This window comes from Aspergillus brasiliensis (assembly GCF_001889945.1).
Source record: "Aspergillus brasiliensis CBS 101740 unplaced genomic scaffold ASPBRscaffold_4, whole genome shotgun sequence".
Classification (NCBI taxonomy): domain Eukaryota; kingdom Fungi; phylum Ascomycota; class Eurotiomycetes; order Eurotiales; family Aspergillaceae; genus Aspergillus; species Aspergillus brasiliensis.
Genome location: NW_027137445.1, coordinates 2,590,189 through 2,616,062, shown reverse-complemented (window position 1 = coordinate 2,616,062; position 25,874 = coordinate 2,590,189). Strand labels below are relative to the sequence as shown.

Genomic DNA, 25,874 nt, shown 5'->3' with positions numbered 1-25,874 from the left:
AGCGTTGAGGGTAGGCGAAGAAGGTGTAAGGAGGATTATTCAAACAGCTTAGATGTAGTCACGAGCGGCCTTCTGCAGCTCGATCAATCTCCAACCCCGGGTCTCCGGGTTGTTGACATCCTCAGGTATCCGCGTCAGACCGATGGCGTAGGTGACCAGTTGGACCTTGTCCTCCATGCCGGCAGCAAGCTCGCCCGTCTTCACGTTCTTGTAAACGTGAACCTCCTGGGAGCGGCAAGTCACAACGAACACGGGAATGTCACCGGGCTCCAGCATGCGGGCGTGGGAAACATCGACGCCACGGACGTCGAGAATGCGGCCATCCGACTTGAGGCCAGCAGTAGTGTACTGCTGGGCAAGGGCAGCGTAGACATGGAACTGAGCATCGGAGAGCCAGAGCTTCAGGGTCTCAACGTCTCCCTTGACGTAGGCGTCAAGCACCTCGGGCAGGATATATTCACGCATTTCTCTGAGGAAGGCTTCCATCTGGAAGTTGGGGTCCATCTCACGGAACCTCTTGATGACACGAGCGGTCTCGTTCTCGGCGAAGAATCCAGCAACACGATCGGAAATGCTGCGCGCGGTGCTGATCAAGGGGTTTTCGGACTCCTCGTAGGACTCCTTTAGTGTGAAGAGCTTTTGCATCATAGGGTTGGAGTCCTTAAAATCGCGCCATGATTCCTTCCAGGCAGAGTCCTTGTGAAGGGTAACGTTGGTTCCGGCACTAGAGTAGAATAAATGTTAGAGATCTCCTTGACATGGTCTACTGGACATGGCTCACTTGGGATCCTCAACCATCGGCTCGATACGGCGACCAGCCTTGAGCTCAGCCTCTTCACGCAGTTTGCGCTGCTTCCGACGCTCTTCCTTCTCGATGTAACCACCATAGCGAGAGCTGCTACCATCATCGATGGCATTCTTCACACCACCCACGGCACTCTTGTAGGCCTCGGTTTCTCTGACAGGTCTCGTGACCTTCTCAAGACCAGAACCAGTGACGTTGACACCCTTTCGGATACCCTTCACAACAGGGGTGTTCCAGGTCCATGCAGCTGAAGTGCCAATGGCCTTTCCAGTGGTCTTGAAGGCAGTCGCGGTCTTGGAGGTGGCGGCTCCAGAGGCGGCTTCATAAGCAGCACGAGCCCGCTTGATGTTCTCGTTCTCGGTGAACTGGTGAGCGGACGAAGCAAGAGCCTTTGTCGACTCATTCCACTCCTTAGAAGCCTTGAACTCCGTCTGGAGGGTCTCTCTGAAAACCTGCCAGGGAGTCTTGTCTCCATGGGGTGGCGGAGGAGGCGCATCCTTCTTTCCTTCCTTCTTGGGTTCCTCTTCACTCTTCTCTTGGCTCTCCTGGTTTGGCTCTTCCGATTGCTTCTCCTGCTTTTCTTGTTGCTCCTGCTTATCCTTCTGCTGTTGCTGTTGCAAGCGAGGGGCGACGACGTGGAAGGACCGGGTCAGAGGGAGAGCAGCGTACGGTGAAACAAGTTGAGAGACGGGACGGTCCGCGCGCTGATTGTTCAGGAGGGTGTTTCGTGATGTTGCGTAAGAACAGGACTGAATCAAAGAGCGCTGGGACACAGCAGCCGTCTTCAAAGTCGGCACCTGAGACCGTAGGGTGGCCGCCCGCGCGGTGACCGACATCCTGGTAGCCGAGATCATGCTATGCGACTGTAAAAACAAGAACCGAATAGAAACCGAGTAGTTAAGCCAAATCTGTGTGTTCGCCAGCCCCGAGGATAAGGTGGAAATACTAAGGTTGATGTTGAGGTTGAAGGGGGAGGTGGTTGAGGAAGAGCGAGGAAGCGATGTCGGCAGCTGGTGTCAAGAACGAGAAGGGAAAAAAGTTGAGATGCTGGACGCCAAGCCCGTCGAAAATTCGGCCCTTTTCCGCCGCCTTGTCGTTCCGGCCCAGACTTGTGTCGCATCCTCGACTTGGAGCCACCTCCAGTTGTCTGCAATCACGACAATTCCCATTGTCTATCCGGAGTTGATTCTCATCCTGCTCTGCGTTCAATCGCGTTGGCTGGTATAACAGCCACATTTGGTCCTTCCACCTGCCGCCTTGCCGTATCTCCCCGACATCCTCCTCCATTGACAACACCGCAAAGATGAACTCGACATTCGTTACTGCCCTGTCGAGGGCTCTGCCTACCGTTGGCCGCTCGTGTCAGATCCGTGCCCCTGCGTTCCGTCTTACGAGGCCCTTCTCATCGACTCCCGCAATTCTCGAAAACGCAAAGGAGAAGACCCGTCAAATCGAAAGAGAGATTTTGAACACCCCTGCGGAGAAGCAACCTGCCCAAGAGAATGCGTCATTCTCTGCTATCACCAAGATGATGCAGGGTGAGAAGGTTCGCCCAAACCAGGGCGTGAGTCGCGACTACTCCCGGATGGCCGAGAGCCTGGAAGCAGAGTTGATCAACCAGCCGTATGCCGATCGGTCTCCTCCTTACCACCTACATGTCTACTGCCACAAGCACAACACTATCTTGACATTGACACGGCCCAATGGAGACCCAATGCTGGCTAAAAGCTGCGGTCACCTCGGATTCCGCAAGTCTAAGCGTTCGGGCTACGAAGCCGCCCATCAGCTGGCGTCGCACGTCTTTGGCCAGATACAAGAGAGAGGTTTCTTGTTGGAGATCAAGCGCCTGGAGATCATATTCCGCGATTTCGGACAGGGGCGTGAGGCTTTCACCAAGGTTTTGCTAGGCAATGAAGGAAAGAACATCCGAGGCTTGGTCTGTCGGGTGACGGACTCTACCAGACTCAAGTTTGGTGGTTCGAGAAGCCCCAGGGTTCGTCGTCTTGGTTAAGAGGGTGCGCCTGGCTGACGGGGTTTGTTATGTCGTTTTGACGCGGGTAGAAGTGCGTTGCTAGAACGTCTGGGACAAGAACACGGGCATGCTTTCATGATACCTGATGATGGGATGGGATTGATCAGAGATGCCCCAGGATAGGTTCTTCTAACCCCAACCATATGGAGGCCCTGCACTGTATCCACTGAACCATCTTGTTGTGTGACAATGGTCCGCAATGGCTCAGGGTTCAGGGTCCAGCTCCTTTTCTCTATTTGTATACTAGCCAGCCTGTTCCCGGCATATATGGGATTTCTATTTTTAAAGATGCGAGTTTCTACGGGTGCAATGTATATCATTTCAGGTTTTTATTAGCTCTTATTAGCAAGGATCTTGTGAATGGACCGTTGTAGTTGGGTAGTTCGTTGTGGAAACCTCCATGGAATCGAGGCAGGCTGAGATCTAGGCCGAGCCCAAAGGGGGATAGCGCGAGGAGCTCCCAGGACTGCCACTCCGAAAGCTGTTGGCTGAGATCCCCCTCTTGTCCTCAACAACTCCCTCGCTCTCACTACTCGTTCAGCTTATGCTTCTGGTTTGTCTATCGTGACATCGACTTCTGTCTCTTCCGATTCTTTCTTTGCGCTTTCTTCCTGAGCTCTTTCGTTGAGACTGCACGATATCCAATTACCTGCGGGCGCATGCGCCGGAGCTGCTCCTCTGCGACGATCGAGCAGCGGATCCCCCCCTTCGAGACCGGTCTAGACGGCTTCATGAGTGCCTGTGATTTTGTGTTGGGCCGTCGTCCAAGACCGTTTGGATGCACCCTCTAAATCCCTTCCTCCGTGCCTTCTTCCGAAGCACAGTTCCGGGGCAGTGTATACCCACCGAGAATCATGTATGTCCCGCCGAAATCTATCGGCTCCGGATCGAACCCAGCTTCTTACATGTCCACTTTAGGTCCTCCTAGTACCTGTCACGGAATCGCTGGTTGGCTCGCGCGACCGCGAGTCATCCCTCTACTACTCCGATCTCGTCGTATCTGAAGAATTCTTGGGAAGTCATACCTTGCGAATACCAGTATCCACCGGAGCCGGCGGGGGAAAGGATGACTCAAATATACGTGATAGCCGGGGCAAAGCCAAACAAGTGACAACGGTCAATGGGCGCACTGTTATCATCAAAGAGAATTCGGTGTATAGCAACAAAGGTGTGAAGGTATCTGGCAGCTCTCTCGAGTAACATATGCGCTGACCATGATCTCTAGGCTTCAAGTCCCTGAGTCAAGCCCAGCTGTTATCCGATGCGCTGTACTACAACAACAGCAACGACTCTCAACCATGGCTGATTTATTACATTTCTCGGCCGTTGATCGGCTCGTTCGACCCCGGAAAGATCGTCACTGCTGTAGTGCCTGGGATGTTACCGAAGCGAGATATCATAGGCAACGGCACGAAGTCTAGTGAGTCCGTTTCATCGCCACCGAAGAAGGAAATCAAGACTTTCGGAGAACTCCTCTCGCACTTCCCGATGATTGCACGGCAGATGCAACCTGGCCTGGAGAGATTGTTCAAGGAATTTGGAAAGGAGCTGGGGAAGCCGTTGCCACCTCCGCCTTCTCGTTCTCCCCTTATATTCGATGAATACGAACGGAAGCAGAACAACAACGAGATAACCGCCGATGAATCTGCTTCTATCCGTAGTTCAGCTTCTCGCAACAGGGAGGGCCTACCCTTTAACTCTGAAGAGTACTTTGAGGATGATGAAGATCTGATGCGTCGAAGTTTGGAGACAGCTGTTACTGCGGCAATCGACTTGTTTCGACTAGTGGATAAGCAGCAGTTGTCTTTTCTAGGTGCCACTACCGATCTAACGGGACCGTTGGTGGAAAGGCTCATTGAGCGCTACGTCGCTGAGCAGGTGCACGAATCTCTTCTTTTCCCTCGTCTTTGCAGTTTCCGCCAGCCAGAAGATGCAGAGCTAGACTCTAGGATTCGCTACATGGAAAACATCGACATCTCGCAAGTGGGCATAGTTGTCGATGGTGGACGAGAGGGTAAGCGGGAATTGCTACAGCGCATTGGGAGAGCGGTGGAGGAATTTCGCAAGATGCTGGATGCCAAGTGCCCCCACGACATGCTGAGCACTCTACTTCAGACAATCAAGCTTCTGTCATATCCGGGAAATTATGATAGAGTGGGATCTCTTGCATCAGAAAAGCAATACGCGCCGGTTACCATCAACGCGGATATCCTGGTTTCATTGCTGCTGGTTGTGGTTATCAGGTCTCAAGTGAAGAACCTGCAAGCGAGGCTGATGTACATGCAGCACTTCATATACATCGACGATGTTGACAGTGGTGAAATGGGCTATGCGCTGAGCACTCTCGAAGCTGTTCTTACCTACCTAGTGACTGATTCGGCGGGTCTCCGACGAGCCAGTATCCGGAACAGGCGCTTATGGAATGCAACAAAAGGCGGACGTGTTTTGGACATGAAAGCCATATTGGAGCCAAACGGCGATCAAGAGTCGCTGGACGAAGTTCCATGTGAGCCCGAAGAAAGGTCCGTTGCGTTCCGAACGCATGACGAGGATAATCTTTGTCAAAGTCCACATGAGCCCTTCCCTTTGCAGGATGCACCATTCGAAACGAATGCCTCGACTGGGACGGTGCATGATGACGAGCCGTTTGAGCCACCTCCTCTTTCCCATGTGTTCCCTTTCCAGACGTGGGCGAACACCTCCCCTCCAAAAGAGATCCGACGTCCTGTAAAGAAGGTTTCCATGGATGTCCGCAGTCTTTCCGAATCATCTGGGATATCTTTGGCTTCCCGAACAACGGGAATGGGCTCCATATCAAGCGCGATTGAGGGTGACAGTTCAATTGAGACACTGACGAAAACGCAAGATCCTGCTGGCGATTCGATTCCGATGATGGCCGTAGAAAGCCGCCAGCCAGACGCCCTAAAATACTTACTGAGCCTTCACGACTACTATCCGCTGGCGGATATTCTCGAGGACACAAATACCAATGGAACAACATTACTTAGTGCTGCTGTTCAGCTCGCTCATGTCGAAATGGTGGACATTCTATTGAATTTCCTTTTCAGTTCAACGGATAAGCACACCATCGCATCGTACCTGCAGAAGGCAGACATGCATGGGCGTACGGCTGCACACTACCTTTTCAGCACGCCGTCAGTAATGCATAGGCTAGAAGGACTGTTGCCGTGGTGTCAACGCGACAAGCATGGACAGACGCCGCTTTTCGCTCTATGCCGGTCTTACGATCACCCGGACTACAACTCGATGGTGAACGAAGCACTCACGGCCGCGCAAATCGCCCAAGGCGATGGCAAGCCCTTGCGCCTTGATAACCATGTCGACTCTCGAGGCAATACACTGTTGCATATCGTCAGCGACCCGGGAATTACCGTCCGGGTCTTGCAAGAATGTGACTGTGATCCAAATGCAACGAATGATAAGAGGTTCACTCCTCTCATGATGGCCAGCAAATACGGCCGCATCGACCAGGTCCGAATTCTTTTCATGGACCCTAGGGTAGATGTTCACCTGAAAGAGAGCCGTGGTTTGACTGCTGTTGAACTTGCTAAGGATGATGAAGTACGCAATCGCATTGACGATCTCATCCTTCTCTCCAACCCCCCATCAGCCTACGACGAGCAGTCTGGCCGTGTCACGACCGTGGTGCGTTCGTACTTTGTGGAGGACGCGACAGTGCGCTTCGTTCTCAAATCCGGTGCCCCGAACCCAACGGCGAACTCAGCTGAATCCCGTCCTGCGTCAGGGACAACTTTCACAGTCACCACATGCCGTCGCACATTCTCTGACTTTGAGAACCTCGCTAGATGCCTGTCCATCGAGCATCCGGCTTCCTATATGCCGTCTCTGTCCGACTTCCGTAGTCCGTTCCAAATCCATTCCAAGCCGTCTCGATCTGTGCTCCATGACATGCAGGAAAAGCTCGACAGATTCCTCAAGGTTTTGCTTACCCATCCAACCTTCGCCACTCACGAGATGCTCTGGGAATTCTTTCTGGTTCCCGAGCTGCAACCCGAGATGATGGCAGACCGCTCGTATCGCAAAGCCCAGGTTCTCACGGAGTCGATCAACGATGACTACGAACCCGTCACACCCGAAGGCATGCGCGAGACAGAGCAATTCGTCTCCCACGCCCAGGACATGGTCCGTGCCGTCCACGTCAATACTCGCAGTCTTCTCCGTCGCGGCCACGCTCTCCAAAACTCTGCATCCGACATTGCTGACGCCGTAGCCCTCTGTGCCTCCATTGTCTCAACTCTCAAGGAACCGACCAACGCTCTACCTGCTTCTTACGTGGACGCGTTCACCCGCTACGCAGCCCATCTCTCCACTTCATCCTCCGACTCCTCTCCTCTCCTGCAATTCCTCACGGCCCTGACCTCAATCGACAATACCACAACCGCAATCCTAGCGTCCCTCTCTCGCCCAATCTCCCTCATAAACAACCTATCTTCCACAAACAGAAGCCTCTCTCGCAACCGCTCATCCCTCGTATCTTCTTCCCTCCCCCGAAAATTCAACATCAATTTCCCCGGGCTGGAAGAATCCCGCCAAAAGTCCGTCCGCGACCTCGAAACCAAGATCCAGGATTCCGAGCTCCAAATTGCTCGTCTCTCCCGCGAAATCACTTGGAACAAGGACGTCGTTGTCGGCGAACTAGCAGGCTGGACCACATGGCGAGAGAAAGTAGGACGAGATGCCATCCGCTCCTTCGTCAGGGCAACCTTAGTCCGAGAACGCGAACGAGGGAAGCGACTAGAGCGGTGTTTGCGAGGAGTGCGCGAGATGAGATAGATTCTTTTGCTTTCATTCAACTTCTACATCCACCCTGTTGTATCATCCTTTCTTCTCTTTTTCATTAACTACAAATCATGCATGTACGGCGGTGCGGTGTGTTTGCTTTTTCTTGAGTGCGTTGTGCTTCTTGCCTATCATCTTATCTTCCCTCTCACTTTTTGCCCGGTTTTCATCCTTCTGGTTCTGCTATAAATGGCAAGCTCTGTAGACTTACTATTGACTGATTGACTTGACTGGTGTTGTGTTGCCATTTACTTATCTTGGTCTGCTTTTATGTTACGTTGGTCTGGGTCTCTCGTCACTGCTTGTGATGGGTCTAGAGGACAGCTCAGCTGCGTCATTAATCTATATTCATATACTACTAATTTAAATCCGACGATGTGATGATATGGATGATCGGTTCACTAGGAGAGTGGTGGCTTGTGTATAGACTGACTTTCTCTTAGTCTGGAGATTATATTCGGCTCGTATAGATAGGAGTAAGGATGGCTCAGCCGACAGGGTTGTGCGTTGCTTGCTGTGTCTCAAAGTCGATTTGCGGAGCCTTAGCTTCCCTATACTTCGGAGTGCAACGATTATTAACAAGATGGGGAATGAGCCTGTATTCAATCAACTTTTGTCTATTGAGAAAGCGCATGGCTTCCTTTTGAATCCAGTCCTGAAGTGGACCCTCATAAGCAAAAAGGCTGTGTTCGTATCATGACGAGAAGAAATATTCTATAGAGACAGAAAGAAAAAAGAAAGAAGACATAAAGCACCGGACATCCACTCCTGGCTTGAAACATACTACTCCAAGTCGGCCGTGGCTAGACTAAACACGTATGCAACGAGCTCGCCATCTCAGTCCTGTAAATTCAAAACGAGAAAAGAGGCGACATTGTTCTTTGGATTGCTGGAAGTTTGAACAAGCTGTTTCCACCAGCGGAGTCACGCTTGCTGCTCGGCGGGACACTACCGCCCTTATGTTCGATATTCAAAGGAGTCAGCTCCAGGCTGTGGGTTGGGTCTGTGTGTTGTATCATCGGCTTGACCGAGATTGTTCTCAAGGGTGATGGTACAACAACAATTGATTTGGCCTTCGAACCATGGCGTTCGTGGCGGGAGCGTCTTAGCGCGCTGGCTGGACGCTCCGGTATTGCATTCAACTGGGTTGTAGAGTCTGCATCTACCAAGGTGGAGGAGCTAGGCGAGTCGAGCGCAATTGTAGAAACGCTTTTGCTCGCGTGATAAACCCTCGTCACGGGAGGGCCATCTTGTTCAACGAGGTAGGTCGACGATGGGGAACGACTGCTACTAAACATTAAGGTCTCTCGGCTTACTTGTTTGCTCCTCGTTGAAGCCATCTTGTGACCTTCTTCAAGCAAGGAGAGGGCAGAATATCCGGAGTTTGCATAATCTTGCTTTTCGCGCCTGTGTCGCTCCCAGCATCTTTTAGCTTTTTTGACGGATAGGATAGCCAAGAAAGTCAAAGCCATTACTGTGACGGCCGTAAATATGCAAGCGGCAGCAATGGAGCTTTTCCGATAACTCCAATGCGGTATCCAATTCCTATTCATATACTCTGGTCCTCCGGAGCCTGCGCGTAGGTTTACCTCAAATATCTCAGTCTGTGCTGCACCGACCTTCATTGTGGCCATTTCCTGTGACAATATGTTTGAGCGGGTTGCAAGCGGTGAGTTTCTGGCACAATTGAGCTCGTCAAGAACAGTATCTAGCTGGTGCTTGACAACTTTACTGTTCCTGTTCCACAAGTGTATGCTGTCGAAGTTCTCATTAAGCAAGCGGTGGGTGCTTTTCAGTATCGCTGCAGGCCTTCGTTGCTGCTGCCCCAGAGTCACTCTGGACGTTGTTTGTGCCCTTGAAGACACAATAGAAGCCAGTAGCATCGTAAAGCTGGACATGAAGCCCACCCCTGTGTAGCTTGCCAGTTTATCCTCGGTGCAGGTAAGGCAGGTCTAAGAATGTGAAGCGCGGTGTGTATAAAGACTGAAGGCACAGTACAACTGTTCGATGACGGTAGTTCGTATATTGATAATCGATGCCCATCAGAGCAAAAGCGTCGGATTAGTATGATGTCAGAAACTTTCAAGGAGTCAAAGAAGGTAAAGCCATGCGTTGCAGCACAACTCGAGTGATACCAGCAGATAATAGAGGCAACTGCCTTGGGAAGCACGGCTGAGTCGTGGTTTCCTACTAGTTATAAGTGATCAACTGAAAAGTAAACCCAGTATAATAGCGCCTAGAAGAGTACTAAGTATTAGATTAGTGTAGGATTAGACATGTTAGGGGACTTTCAGTAGTATAATGGTAGTACACTCATCCTCAATGAATCAGTTCGAGTACTTCACAGTAGTAGACCAGAATATATCGATGATATATTCTGCATTCATCCAAATATCAAAACGACGCGATTTGGTAAATCGAGGTATCTATACATGTTCTTGACACTCTGAAGAGTTAAAGCTTAATAGATTTGATTGTAAGGCCCTCCTCCATCGGAGGATGAACACAATAGTGAAGCCATCGACAATCCCATATAGATACACTTCTGGCATGTGACATCTCGCCCTACCAATCGCGCTAGTCCCGAAACAGATCGACGTCATCAGCACCGCCACAGCCAAGCCCCATCTACCCGCATGATGTCATCGCCAGGGTCCCGATGTAACAAAGTGTATATAAGTTATGAAGGGTGCCTGTCAGGCTTATCTCCCTCCCACTTCCAAATCCAAGATCATCTATCTAGCCTATTTACCTATCTTCCACATTACATAAAGAAACAACTTGCAGACACAAAAAAAACTACAACCATGCCTCTCGTCGTACCCGGAATCAACAACACCTCTGATGGTGCCAGCCAGGAAGATTGGCTCAACAAGTTGGCGGGGAAGAAACTCACTGACTCGTCGAGTGATGTGACGGTATGCCTGTTATCCCTTCATCTCTTGTTTTCTTTTGTCTCTTTGAGATGAGCTTGACTTTCTCTTTCTCTATCTGAAACTAACGTCTCTGTGATATAGTCATTCGCGAAGAAGGACCTCCCTCAGCAACATCGTGTTATTAAGCCCGGGGATGCCATGACGATGGATATGCGGCCGGAACGGTTAGTAGATCTTCTCTCGCGATGCCTTGCCTTGTAGCCTTGTACACAATGCTGATAGACTTGCGTGTCTCAGGATGAACATCCACGTGAGCGAGGACGGTACTGTTCACAACGTGACCTTTGGCTAAGGGGTGGTACACGATGGACGGATAATCGCTTATGAAGATGTGATGTCACTTGTAACGATGTTATGGGACGATATAATATGTATTACTTTCGAAGACAGTGTTTCTGAAATAATGTTGCTCATTCCAGCATACTATTCTGTCATTCGCTCATATGACGTAGCCTGCCAGGGAATCAACGTACTGTATAACATGGACTGAAGAACCATATAGCATTCTACCGCACGGCACAATAGAAAAATTGTAGAGTACCCAGCAAGAATTCACCTCTATAGAAATATCCCAATCACCATTTACTCCAGCTTCCACCTCAACAAGGTCAAAGAATGTTTTGGGAACACAAACGATTCCCTTGCCTCCCATGTACTTTCAGTCACTCCAACCTCCTCCTTGCCATTCATATTACAGGCCTGGACACTCTCACCACTAACAGTAAAGACCGAGACCTTCCCAGACGGCCCCTCAATATTACTCTGGATTGCCTTCTCCTCATGGATATTGACCACCGCAACATTCACATACCCATCCTCACCTAGGGTAGCGCTAACATCCAACCATGGCGTATCTTTGACTCCGCGCACCCACTTCGGAGAAGTCTCCCCTTCGTACGAAGCGCAAGAAAGATGCACACTGATGGTCCAACCCCGCATGTACTTCGAAAACAGGTACAAAGGCCACCAAGTCGTCTGCTTAGTGATGCCGTCCTTGCTTGTCATAAGTGGGGAGATCACATTGACACTCTGCGCGATGCATGCCATGCCAAGATCTTTGCTTTTCCGAACAAATACATTCAGATAGACTGCGACGGCTAATGCGTCGGAAAGAGTGTAGGACTCTTCTGCACCCTTGCTGCCCTCTGCGCGAATAGGGTCCCAGACGTTCCATTCGTCGAAGCAAATGGTGGGTCGATGTTGATCGGGTGGAACTCCGTTCTCGATCCGGGCAAGGTCGATTAGGGATGATGTGATTTCAATGGCACGCTCTGCAGCTAGGGGAGCAGTGACGTTGGGGAGATGGGAGGGGGAGCTTGTGTATAAGTGGATACTATGCATGTCGATGAGGGGTACGGTGCTGGTAGATAGAGGGGAGTGTGCTGGGAGCAGGCATTGCTTAAGGGTGTAGTAGTCCCACGAAGCGGTGCCATCTTGCCCACAGAGAATCAAGATCAAGCTGGGATCAAGGAGCTTCAAGGCTATAGACCATATCAGTAGGTGCCCATGAAGAAAGCCGCAGACGGCGTACCCTTGGCCCATTGATAGGCTTTGTGAGCATATGCTTCCTTTGTCATCTGTTCAACCTGCCAGGGTCCCCAAGTCTCATTGCCCAGGGCCCAATATTTGACCTGGAGCATCAAATCAGTATACTGGAAGCTTGAGGTATAGGGCGTCATACATTGTATGGTTCCTCACGACCATTCTTTCGTCGAAGGTTGGCATAGTATGTGTCTTTGGTACCGTTACAGTACTCGACCCACGCCAGCGCTAAGCAAGGACCCATTAGTGATGTGCCGTGTATAGAGTTGAGATCAAGTACCTTCGTCAAGAGTACCTAGCCATAGGTCAGCACTTGTGCTTCAAGTAAGACGACTCACATTACCAGTTCCAAAGTTCAAGCAAAAGTAGGGCTCAGTTCCCAGTACTTCGCACCATTTCAAGAATTCATCAGTGCCGAACTGGTTGGTCTCTGTACCCAGCCATGCCAGCTCAGGTCTATAGAGCAATGGGATTAGTCCTACAGCATCACGATCGAAATTGAAGGATGGATATCGTATGGTATGCATAACAGCGAAAGCCCCAGACAATGTACGACGATAGATGTTGAGCACACTAGATGGTCATGTGGACATACCTAGCAGGCCGTTTCTCCTTCGGCCCAACCCCATCGATCCAATGATAAGTCGCCATGAAGTTTCCGCCGGGGTAACGGACGGCAGGGATGTTGAGCTCCTTCAGAGCTTCGAGGACATCTTTCCTGAAACCGTTCTCGTCCGACAGTGGGTTGCCTGGATCATAGATGCCTCCGTAAATGCACCTGCCCATGTGCCTAACAATACATGAACTCACTGCCTCGTTGTCCATAGGGCGGATGGATTATGATCCGTAGACTTACTCTGTAAAGCCCGCGTAAATGTTCGGATTGATCTTGGAAAGACGCCTTCCTGGGTGGATGGAAATACTAGGCGCATCCTGGTCACTAAGCTTGGTGAAGGTGGTCATGGCGGGAATGATTTGACAAGGTTTCACGTAGGGTAAGTAATAACCTAATCTGAAATAGTATAGAAAGAAATCAAGACGGCAAACCCTACCAGAGAGGATTTGTCGAAGGTCAGTACGATGGCAGACTAGCGACAGATATTAATGTGCGGGAGCTATTACCTGGAGTCCCGCATGAATCGGGGAAATCCCCTGCGGGGTGAATCCAGGCCTGCGACTGACTCTCGTGTGCACCACGCGATGATGGTCCCTTAGGGCGTCGGGAGTGGATGAGATGCGAGGTGCTCTGACGCCGTTGGCTTGGGGATCAAGCCGAGGCAACGCCACGGCAATATTCCATCAATCAGCACGCTTGTCTAGCGAGAATCTTTTCTTGGTTCAGAAACCGTGCATACTGAAGCCATTCCCGTAGCAACCAAGCGTTACTTGGCTTAACCAGGGTATTCGATAGCGATAGGTCACGCATGACATGTTATTCAGTGGCTTCGGTTGGGTTGGATCCTGAGATTCCTACAACATGATCACGAATGGCTTCTTCGCCGACGGTCTCGTTTAAATTTCAATTAACCGAGAACCTCGAGTCAGTCCGGTGAGGCATGAGGTTAATATGGTTCGCAAAAGGGCTATACGCGTGGATGAGCGGCTCAATCCCCGGATGTTCATAAAGGGCTGGGGGTCCTGTACCCCAGATTTGGTCTCCGCATTTCTGTCAATTTTAGCTCAGCTTAGTGATCTGAGACACTAGAGCTTTAGGAGCGCTTTCGCCCATCATGCGTCTCTCCCCAGCATGGTATCAAGTCAGTCATAACCTTCTGAATATCTGCTGAGAAGTATGGACTAACTGAATTTCCAGTTCCTAGTAGGCGTCTTCGCCTCGCTAGGTTCGTTCTTATATGGATGTGTGTATACAATCCCTCATATTGTGGATCCACGGGGCCTAACACTAGTTTCCGCAGACGATTTAGGTGTGATTGCTGAAGTTATCGCCTGCGGATCGTTCATATCTAGATTCAATTTGAATGACACTCAATCGTGGGTTGCTATCTCTTGCTAGCGATATCGAAGTTGTTCTGACATGTCACAGCGGACTAGTAGTGTCCATGTTCACTGCAGGTGCTTTCTTTGGTGCAGCGTTTGCAGGTCCTAGTGGTGATAGGCTAGGCCGACGATGGACCATCACTGTCGGTTGTATTCTCTTCTGCCTCGGAGGTGGACTTCAGACTGGAGCACGGACTGTTGCCTACCTCTATAGCGGAAGATTCTTTGCCGGACTAGGGTGGGCTTTTCTAGACCCAGCGATAGCCCAGGATCATAAGTTAATGTGTTTGCAGGGTCGGCTTCCTTACTATGATTATCCCTCTTTACCAGGCGGAGATCTGCCATCCTGACATCCGTGGTCGTGTAACTGCTTTGCAACAGTTCATGCTAGGAGTTGGGTCTCTATGTGCTGCTTGGATCTCATACGGCACATATATTGGGTTTTCCGAAACCAATGACGCACAATGGCAGCTTCCCCTTGGATTGCAGATAGCACCGGCGGTCTTCCTGGGACTTTTGATTATGCTCTTCCCTGAGGTATGCAATACCTCCCTGTTCACTTACGTTCATGCTGATGAGTAGTAGTCACCTCGGTGGCTCATTGACCACGGCCAGCACGAGAAAGGCTTGAAAACATTGGCTTTGCTTCATGCCCACGGCAACGAAGAGGATCCCTGGGTTCGTGCGGAATTCAACCAGATTCAAGAAAGCATTGTCTTTGAGCATGAGAACGAAGCCAAGTCCTACAAGGAACTCTTTACTTCACGATCGTCCTTCCGTCGCCTGTTTCTTTGTTGCGCGTTGCAGGCATCTGTACAGATGACCGGTGTATCGGCGATCCAGTGAGTACTCCTTGAATCTCACAACAGGATATTCCCAGATACTTACCACTCGTTTGATAGATACTACTCTGTAACAATCTATGCTCAGATTGGCATCAGTGGCGACAAGACGCTACAATACCAAGCAATCAACTCCATCATCGCCCTTATAGCTCAATTCCTCTGCATTCTCTTCATTGACCGAGTCGGTCGCCGCTGGAGTTTGATCTGGGGTAACCTAGGAAACATGGTAACGTTTATCGTTGCCTGCATCCTGTTGGCACAGTTCCCCCCAGAAAGCCACAACACCGGAGCCCACTGGGGTTTTATCATTATGACCTGGCTTTACAACTTCTCGTTCTCGTGCACTTGTGGTCCTCTCTCTTGGATTATCCCAGCAGAGGTATTCGACACCCGGACGCGGGCGAAAGGAGTTTCGTTGGCTACTATGACATCGTACGCGTTCAACACCATGATTGGACAGGTCACGCCCATTGCCATGGAGAGTGTGCGCTATCGATACTATTTCCTCTTCATCATCTGCAATTTCACGAATGCCGTGTTCTTCTGGCTATTGCTTCCTGAGACGAAGAAACTGCCGTTGGAGGAGATGAACTATTTGTTCTCGAATTCTCCGTGGATTGTGGTGGGAACGCGCAAGGAGGATTATGTTCCTCACGATTTACAGCGAAGGCTTGAGGAAGAGGCGGAGAAAAGAGAAGTTTATGCCACTCACAATGAGGTGAGTTGAGCACTGCCAAAGAATGGAATAGTGGGTCAGTCCATGAAGTGTCTCCTGTTTCGATCAGAAGGTTTGAGTGAGAAGACTATGCTCTTACTGTCACAAATTATATTGATTGCATAGGTAGCTGCTATGTAGCTCGCGCTGGCTCGAGGTTAACAAATTGCCGAGTGGGTATAATGAAGGGTAGTTTTCGAAGCGAACAGGTTTGCGTGACTTTCCTAATTACCTGATGTCAGACATACTATCATTCAATACTGTAAATCTCGGTAATTTAAAGTCGATATACATGGGTCTTAAGCCAACTGATTAATGTAAGAAGTGTCATCTGAAGCTAACATGTGGTATTATTACAGATATGCGATATAGATAACACCTATACACTTTTAGTGACCCAAAGCCCCCTTGGTAATGTTTTAGCGCAATCGAGCTAGAGTCCTTCGAGCTCGCGGACATGAGGCATCATGTACATTCTCAATAATACCGCATCAGCTGTCAACAGGTGCAGAAAATCAAGCAGTGGAGATCATGAATGTAAAGAGCAGGGACTCAAGTTTTTATTGTACAACCTGTCTAGAAAATCATTCTGAATCTGAGCCGTAATCGGCCAATCCAAGGGATAATGAGGGTGCTTTTGCTGCTGTGTTCGATGGGGTCTGTTTTGGGCTTGGTTTTGAATCCTGTACAGGCTTGTTTGCTCCAGGCAATGCAACCGGTTGCTTGGACTCTTCCGGTTCCTTTTCTGTTGACTGCGGCTTGCTTTCATGAACACTGTTATCAGTCTTTCCGGATTCTTTGCCCGCACTTTGCTCTTTCGAGGGGTTTCCAGTAGTGTCACCCCCCAGAGACTTGCGCTTTTTGCCGGGTATGAGAAGGTCTTTGCTCTTCTCTCGGCGTCTCTTGCGGGCGGGAATTTTCCAGTCTTCTCCTTCAGCGGCCGGGGCGACATCTGCAGCTGTATCCTCTAGTAGAACTTTCTCTGCCTCTTCCCGCTGTCGACGGAACAACTCCAGCTGTTCGGCAGTCTCCTTCTTGACTGCAGCTTCCTTAGCTCGGGTGGACTCCATGATGGAATCAAGGAATTCGACTTCGTCTTCGTCCAGCGAACGGAATTGATTCTTCAGCTTGATCTTCTCTTCGAAAGCTTCCTGCTTGGCCACTTTGCGCGACAAAACACATCACCCTAACATGTCAATCCAAGGCGTCTCCTAGCACACGCGCCTGATGGCATCTCCGCACAATGTGGAGACTCACTTTTGTTCTGTTGAAGTACTTCGTATAAGCTCTTGCCATCTTCCTGCCTCCCTAGCTCTGCTTTGCGCTTCCGCTCCTCCTCGAGCTCATTTTGCACACGACGCCATTCATCGTCGCGTTCGATTGGCTCCTGGTCCGTTCCGGCGGATACGAACCCAGACGACATGGTCGATCGCTTTGGCGGGAGGTGTACGCAAAGCTAGCAGGCAGTTGTCGAATAAGGTCTCCGGAGTCGTGGCAGGAAGCACAGAGGACAATACCCTTGAGATCTGCGACAAGATTGTAAGCGGCGGCGGAGCAACGTCACGGGCGTCTTTGCTTTGCTAACTTCCGGCGGCTTCTTCCTTCACTTGTGACCGTTGCCAACCGAGAGCCACAGTAGACTGGCAGAAACAGGCGGTGAAGTGTATGTTGATCGATGGTGATTCGGCCTGAGGCAGACCCACCCCGGAGCGGCGGGTTTCTGTTTTGGTCCATTTAGGCAGAATGCCTCCTCATTAGTCATCAGGTGGGCTGTGGTTCTTTTGAACCACAAGAACCACGCTGGCTAAAAGTCATTCCATATTACCCTCAACAACCTATCTATAGGGTGTAAAGAGTACTACTGTGCAGAGTAACTGGCACGGGTTGCATCTCGTGTGACCCAGTTTTTGCTATCCAATGTCTTCGGTGTATCATTCCCCTTGATTATTATCGGCACAGTGGGCCGTGGTAATTCAATATCTCGATTGCCTTAACAATAGCAATTCCACGATATGTTTCAGTCGGCAATTTGATACTCTTCTTTGCTTCTCTCCGATAGTCTGAGTCTACTATCAGCTCAGTCATGTCTTTATCAAGTACTCCCTGATGCGATGGACAACACCCGGAACATTTCGTTAAGCACAATTGGACCGATCAAGGTTTTATTCCCGTTCGGGCTCGGTCGTAACTCCGTTGATAACGGCAAAACAGGAGCCCCAGGTTGCAGATCGGAAATGACTGAATCCGTAGTTATCGTTGGCTGAAGTTGACGTTCCAATGCAGGAGACCCGACCCCTGGGTCCGTCCGCTAAAAGATTGCCTGGTTGATCACTGGCCAGCGATGCTTCTGATGCTCTCCACTATGTCTAAGAGGGGCAGGCCGTGCCCCTCCATCGTCATCGTCCCGCTCATGGTGTGCTGGATGGACCTGCCTCTTAACACGTCCGGTCCGCCCTCGGAGCTTGCATCCACCTTGCTATAAAGCCCACCTTTACCCAGACTGATCAATTCTTCATTTCTTTGATCCTGCACTTATCACCTTCCCAATCCTTCCTCCAATACACCTCGGAGTCACCAATCAATCGCACAATATGTCGAACCTCGAGCACACCAAGTAAGTAATTCCCACTCTCAAACTGGACTTCAATTGGAATACATTGAATGTGAAGCACAAAGAGATTGTTGGATTTACTAACAAACATCCTCCGCTCCTTAGGAAGGTCTACACCCTCAACACCGGCGACAAGATCCCCGCCGTTGGTCTTGGTACCTGGCAGTCCAAGCCCAACGAGGTCAGAGAGGCCGTCAAGAATGCTCTCCTGAAGGGTTACCGTCACATCGACACGTAAGTGGAAACAGCCATCAGTTACTGGACAATTTGCCAGAACTCAACCTGACCGATTCACATACAGTGCCCTTGCCTATGGCAACGAAGCCGAGGTTGGACAGGGTATCAAGGACTCTGGTGTCCCCCGCAGTGAGATCTGGGTTACCACCAAGCTTGACAACACCTGGCACCACCGTGTTGCTGAGGGCATTGACTCCTCTCTGAAGGATCTTGGCCTCGACTATGTCGATCTCTACCTTGTTCACTGGCCCAGCTCTACTGACCCCAATGACCTGAAGAAGCACCTCCCCGACTGGGACTTCATTAAGACTTGGTACGGTCTCTCTTCTACGTTACAGTAGCTATAGAGTCGCTAACCCCTTCCAGGCAGGAGATGCAGAAGCTTCCCGCCACTGGCAAGGTTCGTAACATTGGTGTCTCCAACTTCGGCATCAAGAACCTCGAGAAGCTCCTGAACGACCCCAGCTGCAAGATCGTCCCTGCTGTCAACCAGATCGAACTGCACCCCAACAACCCCTCCCCTAAGCTGGTTGCCTACAACACCTCCAAGGGTATCCACTCCACCGGCTACTCTTGCCTTGGCTCCACCAACTCCCCTCTCTACAAGGATGAGACCCTCCTCAAGCTGGCTGAGAAGAAGGGCAAGACTCCCCAGCAGGTCCTGCTCCTGTGGGGTGTCCAGAAGGGCTGGAGTGTCATCCCCAAGTCGGTCAGCAAGTCTCGTATCGACGCCAACTTCGAGCTTGATGGCTGGGAGTTGACCGCTGAGGAGATTGAGCAGCTGGACAACCTGAAGGACCGCTTCAAGGTCTGCGGTGATGACTGGCTCCCCGTCAAGGTTTTCTTCGGTGATGACGAGTAAATTATTAACTACGATATGATGATATCCATGTGAAATAGAACTATAGAAAGCAAAATAAAATGTACATACGCTTGAATGCGCTTCTATATGCAAAATCATGCACAAACATATAGCAATGTGCCATTCAAGGCACATTAGACCGCCACATACAGCAGGATCCCTATAGTAGGGTCAAATCGTTCTGTCAGTGGTAAAGCGGCTCTCCCTCGACATCGTTATCACGTGTTCCTCTAAAAGCAACGATGTTCTGATGTTGATGGTCAAGAAGATACTTGTCGAATATTATCCAGCAATTGCTATTATGGCATGGAGAGTATTTGCTGGGATGTCCCAGAATTACGTGAGGAGCACGTGGCGCTGGATCACATGCCGCACCGCCACCCCGGGCTGCTCCGTCATCAGGCCAGGTCCCTCCGTCATCCCCTTATCTCTCTTCCATCTACCATCATCCTAGGATGGTTATTCCATCTGAGAAACATCTATAGGTTTTTTCATTCGATTGCAGTCAGGATGCCTCCTTCTAACGGGCACCTGCTGCTCCCCAAGTTCTGGAGAGCAGCCAGGTGAGTCATTCGCCACTCGGATATACTTCATTCCGCTAACGCCCTCCCAGGTCTGCCTACGAGAAGGCCTACAAGACTATCAAGTCTAGGTTCCCAGAGCAGTTCCAACAAAGCTCTCTTCGCCTTCAGCCCGAGTATGTGCGTGTAGTGAACAGACACCCTATCAATCGGGCTGCTGCTATCCGTCAAGCTCGTGGTCGCCACTACTACTCCACCCGTGCAGCAAGCTCCTTCGTCTCCTACATTCGCAGTGGTCTACAGGGCGATCGTACTGCCTACAAGACATCTCGAGTCGCAGCTAATGTCAGTCGCTTGACTAAACACGCTCCTTTCGCATCAACTCTTCGTCCGAATTTGACGGGCGGCACACTGGGCCGCACAGCGGGTGGCTATGCAATTGGCGCTGGCCGCGTCGGTGGGGCACGATACTTCTCCCATGGCGCAGCTTCCCCTGCGCAAGTCATCAACAATGTCTCTGTCGGTGTCCGCGCGTTCTTCCTCTCAGGACAGAAGGCTCGGTTTGATGGGATCGACCCCGTTACCGGCAACAAGCGGTTCAAGGCCGTGAGCAAGCTTCAAGATGAGGCCGAGCGCAAGATGGCGGCAATCCCTCGCACGGCTCCCGGCTCCTTTGTCGATTTTCAGATCTCCCCAACAATCACCGCTTTCGGTCTGCAGAAGAACCTGGGGGTGACTGGCGCTGGTGACGCCCAGACCATCAACTCGGATGGTCTTTTGGACCTCCTGTCTGCGGACTTTGCCCGTGCCCTCAAGGATCTTGCTGCTGTGCTTAATGACTTGAAGAGGCTCTCCGCATTGGGTGATCTGCCCATTTTGCTACATGATAATTCGACGATCAGAGTGCGCTTTCCCGGTTGTGATGCTAGTACTGTTGAACGTCTGTGTGACGAGGCTGGGGTTCAGAGGGGCAAGATAATGCAGGATGAGGACTTCGACATTCGTACCGGTGCCGATCTCGCTCTCTTGTTTCCATTTGCTCCTAGTGTCCCAGCTTCTCCTGACGTGAATGAGTACTTCTATCGCTCTGGGACCCTGAAGTCACAGGCTCCTGAGGAGGTTGACTGGCATGCTATGATGTCTCCAGAGGATGTGTCAGAAGCATCTCCGGTTCTCTACAAGCAGCCCTCCAATCAGCTCAGCTTTGAGGATGTCGCTATGTTTGGTGAGAACCCATGGATATCTTCTCCATCAGGTTATTCCAGCATCAATGTTAGCGAACTTGGCGATCGTGCCTTCTTTGCTGAAGTCGCAAGCATTGGTATGCCTGAGAGTGCCTCTGAGTACGAAGGCTCAGATGGAATACGCAAATTCATAGCAGAGTGTGATCTTGCATCGCGACATTATGGGCGGGCTTTCTAGCGGTGATACATATGAACATACAGACTTTGACAGTCATTTATTTCCTATTGTTTTGACAACATTTGAACCACATAATTCATTATTACAAACACAAGGCGACAGATGTCGATAACAAACGAAAATACCGAAAAAAAAAAAACGTTAATCAACAGCTTTCTCTCGAAGAGCTTTACCTTTAGTCCGAACAACTATTTCATGTATTTAGGAGAGAATTAGTTCAAGTAAACCCGATCTTTCTTCTGGATTGCCCTGAAAGTATAACCAATCCTCCCTATAGTAGATATGCTTCACCTTCCTAATGGAAATTCGGACCGTTAGACCGAGTAATTACGTCTGGATTTTGTGTGGAATTTGGCGATCGTCTATACTGATCCTTGTTTCATCTGTTTTGATGCTAAATGAAGGACCTGACGGGAAGGAATGACATCGACTTTTCCCGTGCCTACTACTACACTCAACATCATGCAGGAGAGGGAAGGACCCTGAACTAATGCACCTGAAACCGCCCTCAATATAAAGATTTATCCGTGGATTCGTCAAGAGAGCGGACACGGCCTTGTAGAGATGAAGATCGACCGGATCAGATCCCTTTCGGCTACGGAGAGTCCGTCTTAAGTCGCGGAACAGTTACCCTCATCATGACAATGTCCCTGCCAGGATCAATCAGCCCATTCATTCAGGCGTCTTGGCCTGTCACGGATGAACATGTTTAGCCGGATCTACTTCATCACTCCTTGATATTTTCGGTAATGGATAATCAGCCCTATGGGAATGGGCTGATATAAAATGAAGCGAAATATTCAACACGGTTTCTCATTCACTAATACTAAAGACAGGACATAAACTCACACTGCTCAGTACCGAACATCTCATGAATATGCATTCCGCCAACATGCGAGCCGTATGGCCTCTCCTTTCTCTTTTCTCTGCCGTCAAGGCCCTCCCCGCCGCAAGCTCAACTGCTTCAGCGTCCGTTGCTGCATCGAGCTCTCCGGCGCCGACGGCCTCTGCTACTGGCAACCCCTTCGAGGGATACCAGCTCTATGCGAACCCCTACTATAAGTCGCAAGTGGAGAGTTCGGCCATTCCGTCATTGTCTGCTAGTTCGCTGGTCGCGCAGGCGAGTGCTGCGGCGGATGTGCCTTCGTTTTACTGGCTGTGAGTATCCACTTAGAGATATACTGGGGTTTGGCTTCTGACGCAGTATGGAACGTTCAGAGACACGGCCGACAAGGTACCTACAATGGGCGAATATCTGGATGACATCCAGACACAAAACGCTGCTGGAGCGAGTCCTCCGATTGCTGGTATCTTCGTCGTCTATGACCTGCCGGATCGGGATTGCGCTGCCTTGGCTAGTAACGGGGAATACTCGATCAGTGATGGCGGCGTGGAGAAGTACAAGGCCTACATTGATTCCATTCGGGAGCAGATCGTGACGTACTCTGACGTCCAGACTATTCTAATTATTGGTCAGTGCCTTCTGTCTGGCTTCAGCCTAGAGTGAAATGTGACACGACACTGATCATCCTCGCAGAACCGGATAGCTTGGCTAATCTGGTGACGAATCTCGATGTGACTAAATGCGCCAACGCTGAATCCGCTTACCTGGAATGCACCAACTATGCTCTTGAGCAACTGAATCTGCCGAATGTGGCTATGTATCTCGATGCTGGCAAGTCTCGTTCGTTGAGGATACTGAACACAGCTAACAATGCCGACAGGCCATGCAGGATGGCTGGGATGGCCTGCCAACATCGGCCCCGCGGCGCAGCTCTACGCATCGGTGTATAAGAATGCTTCATCTCCAGCTGCTGTTCGCGGACTAGCTACCAACGTAGCTAATTTCAACGCCTGGAGCATCGACAGTTGCCCCTCATATACATCGGGCAACGATGTCTGCGATGAGAAGAGCTACATCAATGCCTTTGCGCCGGAGCTGTCTAGTGCTGGGTTTGATGCCCACTTCATTACTGATACGGGTGAGTGATACTGTTGTACATGGCGAGATGTTCAATCTGACACAATGGGTCTAGGTCGCAATGGAAAGCAGCCCACTGGACAGAGCGCGTGGGGTGACTGGTGCAATGTCAAGGACACCGGTTTCGGTGCTCAGCCGACGACCGATACTGGAGACGAGCTAGCTGATGCCTTTGTCTGGGTCAAGCCGGGCGGAGAGAGCGATGGGACATCGGATACTAGTTCTGCTCGCTACGATGCGCATTGCGGATATAGTGATGCCTTGCAGCCTGCTCCGGAGGCCGGTACTTGGTTTCAGGTGGGTGTTGGCTGAAGTGTGGTCGAGATGATCATGCTAACATTCCATTCTAGGCATACTTTGAGCAGCTTTTGACCAACGCCAATCCATCCCTTTGAGTCAATCATTAAGTGGGTGGATATACTGCATGTTCGAAGTAGATCTTCTGGGCTGTATAGCGGAAGTGATGCAGTAGATCGTTGCATTGATGGGATAAGTGGGCAGGAACCCAGTATATTGAGAAGAAATATTCAAAGTAGCTCCATAATGCATCATAAAGTCCACACATTGATCCTAGTTATCCCCTGGTGAAACATAGCATGAGTAGTCAAAACCATGTCGTGAAAGCATGCAAGGCGGTGAACAGCATCGTGAAGAATCTCACCGCCAACCCCGCGCTAAACTAGAAGAAGGCGATCCACTGATAACAGTCCGGCTGGATGGAGAAGAAACACACACTGCATCACCCGAAGCTAAACCACCCTCATTCTTGCTCGTGAACGCCGAATCTGCTTTTCTTCTGGAGTCGTGACCGTTGGATGCTTTAAGGAGGATTGTTCCAACTGTACAGTTCTGGGGGCTCTCCTGCACTGGAGTTGTCCGACCGGCTCTCTCAGCAACTGCTACAGGCCAAGCACGAATACTCGTCTTTCTTAATCATACCCCTCTTGGTGGAGTCTGCTAGTGGGAAGGAACCATGGAGGACTTCAACAGCGAAACCGACAGTGACTACACTAGCTACTGGAGAGACTGGGTGAGTCCATCAATCGCTACGTGAGTTTCTGTGCTGGACCTGGACGACGGCGGCTTTGCAAGTGAAGGGAGATGCGTGGCTGCGCGCCTGCTCTCAATGATGTCGTTGCGGCTGGTGAGGGACCAGGAGTCAGAATAGCACGATTTCACGCGTTGAGATTCTTCTCTGGTGCAATGCTTCTTCTCAGATTATTTGCTTCCATCTGCGCATCTTCTGCTCTCCCTCACCTGTAAGAAATGATGGCCGCATCTGTTGCTTCTGACAGCGCGGGATCGGATTCGTCGCTCGCTACACTTCGCCCTCCGATTGAAGCCCGTCCTCGTCCCCGGCCGGAAATTCATATGCGATCTTCCTCTAGCTATTCATACGGCGTGATGCTGCCGCAGAAGCACGCTGACTATAGGAAACAGTTTATCTCATCTCGTGGAAATGAATACTTCTGCGAGATCGACGAAGATTACTTGACCGATCGCTTCAACCTCACTGGCCTGAACACGGAGGTTGCTTACTACCAGTATGCCTTGGACCTTGTGACCGACGTGTTTGACCTCGACGCGGACGACGACCTGCGCGAGCAAATCGAGAAGTCGGCGCGCCACCTGTACGGCCTGGTGCATGCGAGATACATCGTGACAACCCGTGGTCTTGCCAAGATGGTATGTCTTACACTAGAGGACGTTTGAAGGGGGGCTTGAAAGGAGTTTCTGACAGGCAATCTAGGTCGAGAAGTACAAGCGCTGCGATTTCGGCAAATGCCCCCGTGTCATGTGTGACGGACACCCCCTCCTGCCCATGGGCCAGCACGACGTTCCCAACCAGAGCACCGTTCGCCTGTATTGCCCCAAATGCGAGGATATCTACAACCCCAAGTCGTCCCGCCATGCTTCTATCGATGGTGCTTACTTCGGCACTTCGTTCCATAGCATGCTTTTCCAAGTCTACCCTGCTTTGCTGCCCGAGAAGAGCATTCGCCGCTATGAGCCCCGTATCTTCGGTTTCAAGGTGCACGCCACTGGTGCCCTTGCGCGCTGGCAGGATAAGTTCCGGGAGGAGACGAAGGCGTCACTTCGCGAAGCCGGTGTGGAAGCCAAATACGTTGAAGATGACAGCGAGGAGGAAGAGCTTGATGACGACGACGAACCTGTCTCTGAAACCAAAGAAGAGAAAGTCGCCGGCGATGCCGCCTCAGGCCGTATGGATCTTGGCAACTGATTGACGCTCCCTGGCATGATCGTCTGCTTCATCGGAGTTTCCTCATTTCCCCCTCATATCCACTTGGCATGGGCGCAGTATCATGAACTTGCATTTCATCGCGCGTCTGCATCGTTTTCTCTGGTTCCACTTCCTTTTTTTTTTTTTCTTTTCCCTTTACACACATACGCATATTCCGGTTAACGGCTTTCTGAAATCCCGGGCGTATGACGGGTTCTTACAATTTCATTACCTCATGTGCTTTGCAATGATGATCACGAACACTGGTGGGCGTTGGAAGTTTCGAAGATGGCGGGTCTGTTTT

At 50.6% G+C, this 25,874-nt stretch overlaps 12 protein-coding genes across 12 annotated transcripts; 8 read left to right on the top strand and 4 right to left on the bottom strand.

The window, feature by feature from the left end:
* Positions 1–48: 48 nt before the first annotated feature.
* tim44 (protein translocase subunit TIM44) lies at positions 49–1,659 on the bottom strand (the record flags this gene model as incomplete). The annotated part of the gene is made up of 2 exons (XM_067617515.1): positions 49–724; positions 782–1,659. The coding sequence occupies 2 exons, from the start codon at positions 1,657–1,659 to the stop codon at positions 49–51; spliced, it is 1,554 nt and encodes a 517-aa protein (XP_067481226.1).
* A 230-nt stretch (positions 1,660–1,889) lies between these two features.
* ASPBRDRAFT_41758 (mitochondrial 37S ribosomal protein uS11m) lies at positions 1,890–3,142 on the top strand. Its single transcript, XM_067624647.1, has one exon. It carries the CDS (start codon positions 2,109–2,111, stop codon positions 2,814–2,816), a length of 708 nt encoding a protein of 235 aa, XP_067481225.1. The 5' UTR covers positions 1,890–2,108; the 3' UTR covers positions 2,817–3,142.
* Positions 3,143–3,615: 473 nt separating this feature from the next.
* On the top strand, positions 3,616–7,652 carry ASPBRDRAFT_122610 (putative VPS9 domain protein; the record flags this gene model as incomplete). Its single annotated transcript, XM_067617531.1, has 3 exons — positions 3,616–3,693; positions 3,756–4,005; positions 4,063–7,652. The coding sequence occupies 3 exons, from the start codon at positions 3,616–3,618 to the stop codon at positions 7,650–7,652; spliced, it is 3,918 nt and encodes a 1,305-aa protein (XP_067481224.1).
* Positions 7,653–8,509: 857 nt separating this feature from the next.
* On the bottom strand, positions 8,510–9,556 carry ASPBRDRAFT_29131 (uncharacterized protein; the record flags this gene model as incomplete). The annotated part of the gene is made up of 1 exon (XM_067622620.1): positions 8,510–9,556. One exon carries the CDS (start codon positions 9,554–9,556, stop codon positions 8,510–8,512), a length of 1,047 nt encoding a protein of 348 aa, XP_067481223.1.
* Positions 9,557–10,465: 909 nt separating this feature from the next.
* Positions 10,466–10,886, top strand: ASPBRDRAFT_122577 (uncharacterized protein; the record flags this gene model as incomplete). Its single annotated transcript, XM_067617527.1, has 3 exons — positions 10,466–10,576; positions 10,676–10,758; positions 10,832–10,886. 3 exons carry the CDS (start codon positions 10,466–10,468, stop codon positions 10,884–10,886), a joined length of 249 nt encoding a protein of 82 aa, XP_067481222.1.
* A 290-nt stretch (positions 10,887–11,176) lies between these two features.
* On the bottom strand, positions 11,177–13,099 carry ASPBRDRAFT_194868 (alpha-N-arabinofuranosidase; the record flags this gene model as incomplete). The annotated part of the gene is made up of 7 exons (XM_067620803.1): positions 11,177–12,075; positions 12,126–12,225; positions 12,276–12,364; positions 12,417–12,431; positions 12,480–12,592; positions 12,732–12,926; positions 12,993–13,099. 7 exons carry the CDS (start codon positions 13,097–13,099, stop codon positions 11,177–11,179), a joined length of 1,518 nt encoding a protein of 505 aa, XP_067481221.1.
* Positions 13,100–13,866: 767 nt separating this feature from the next.
* On the top strand, positions 13,867–15,706 carry ASPBRDRAFT_54027 (sugar porter family MFS transporter; the record flags this gene model as incomplete). The annotated part of the gene is made up of 7 exons (XM_067627158.1): positions 13,867–13,893; positions 13,950–13,995; positions 14,053–14,128; positions 14,181–14,372; positions 14,428–14,671; positions 14,720–14,976; positions 15,037–15,706. 7 exons carry the CDS (start codon positions 13,867–13,869, stop codon positions 15,704–15,706), a joined length of 1,512 nt encoding a protein of 503 aa, XP_067481220.1.
* A 572-nt stretch (positions 15,707–16,278) lies between these two features.
* ASPBRDRAFT_64590 (PSME3-interacting protein) lies at positions 16,279–17,282 on the bottom strand (the record flags this gene model as incomplete). The annotated part of the gene is made up of 2 exons (XM_067628485.1): positions 16,952–17,282; positions 16,279–16,856 (listed from the first exon to the last, which is right to left on the bottom strand). The coding sequence occupies exons 1-2, from the start codon at positions 17,115–17,117 to the stop codon at positions 16,279–16,281; spliced, it is 744 nt and encodes a 247-aa protein (XP_067481219.1). The 5' UTR covers positions 17,118–17,282.
* Positions 17,283–18,285: 1,003 nt separating this feature from the next.
* gcy1 (putative glycerol dehydrogenase Gcy1) lies at positions 18,286–19,404 on the top strand (the record flags this gene model as incomplete). The annotated part of the gene is made up of 4 exons (XM_067622619.1): positions 18,286–18,308; positions 18,411–18,539; positions 18,580–18,855; positions 18,909–19,404. The coding sequence occupies 4 exons, from the start codon at positions 18,286–18,288 to the stop codon at positions 19,402–19,404; spliced, it is 924 nt and encodes a 307-aa protein (XP_067481218.1).
* A 430-nt stretch (positions 19,405–19,834) lies between these two features.
* Positions 19,835–21,591, top strand: ASPBRDRAFT_41748 (uncharacterized protein). Its single transcript, XM_067624645.1, has 2 exons — positions 19,835–19,967; positions 20,018–21,591. Exons 1-2 carry the CDS (start codon positions 19,915–19,917, stop codon positions 21,345–21,347), a joined length of 1,383 nt encoding a protein of 460 aa, XP_067481217.1. The 5' UTR covers positions 19,835–19,914; the 3' UTR covers positions 21,348–21,591.
* A 633-nt stretch (positions 21,592–22,224) lies between these two features.
* Positions 22,225–23,723, top strand: ASPBRDRAFT_54024 (glycoside hydrolase family 6 protein; the record flags this gene model as incomplete). Its single annotated transcript, XM_067627157.1, has 6 exons — positions 22,225–22,505; positions 22,566–22,819; positions 22,885–23,022; positions 23,072–23,329; positions 23,384–23,625; positions 23,679–23,723. The coding sequence occupies 6 exons, from the start codon at positions 22,225–22,227 to the stop codon at positions 23,721–23,723; spliced, it is 1,218 nt and encodes a 405-aa protein (XP_067481216.1).
* An 874-nt stretch (positions 23,724–24,597) lies between these two features.
* On the top strand, positions 24,598–25,570 carry ASPBRDRAFT_194862 (casein kinase II subunit beta; the record flags this gene model as incomplete). The annotated part of the gene is made up of 2 exons (XM_067620802.1): positions 24,598–25,014; positions 25,079–25,570. The coding sequence occupies 2 exons, from the start codon at positions 24,598–24,600 to the stop codon at positions 25,568–25,570; spliced, it is 909 nt and encodes a 302-aa protein (XP_067481215.1).
* Positions 25,571–25,874: the final 304 nt, after the last annotated feature.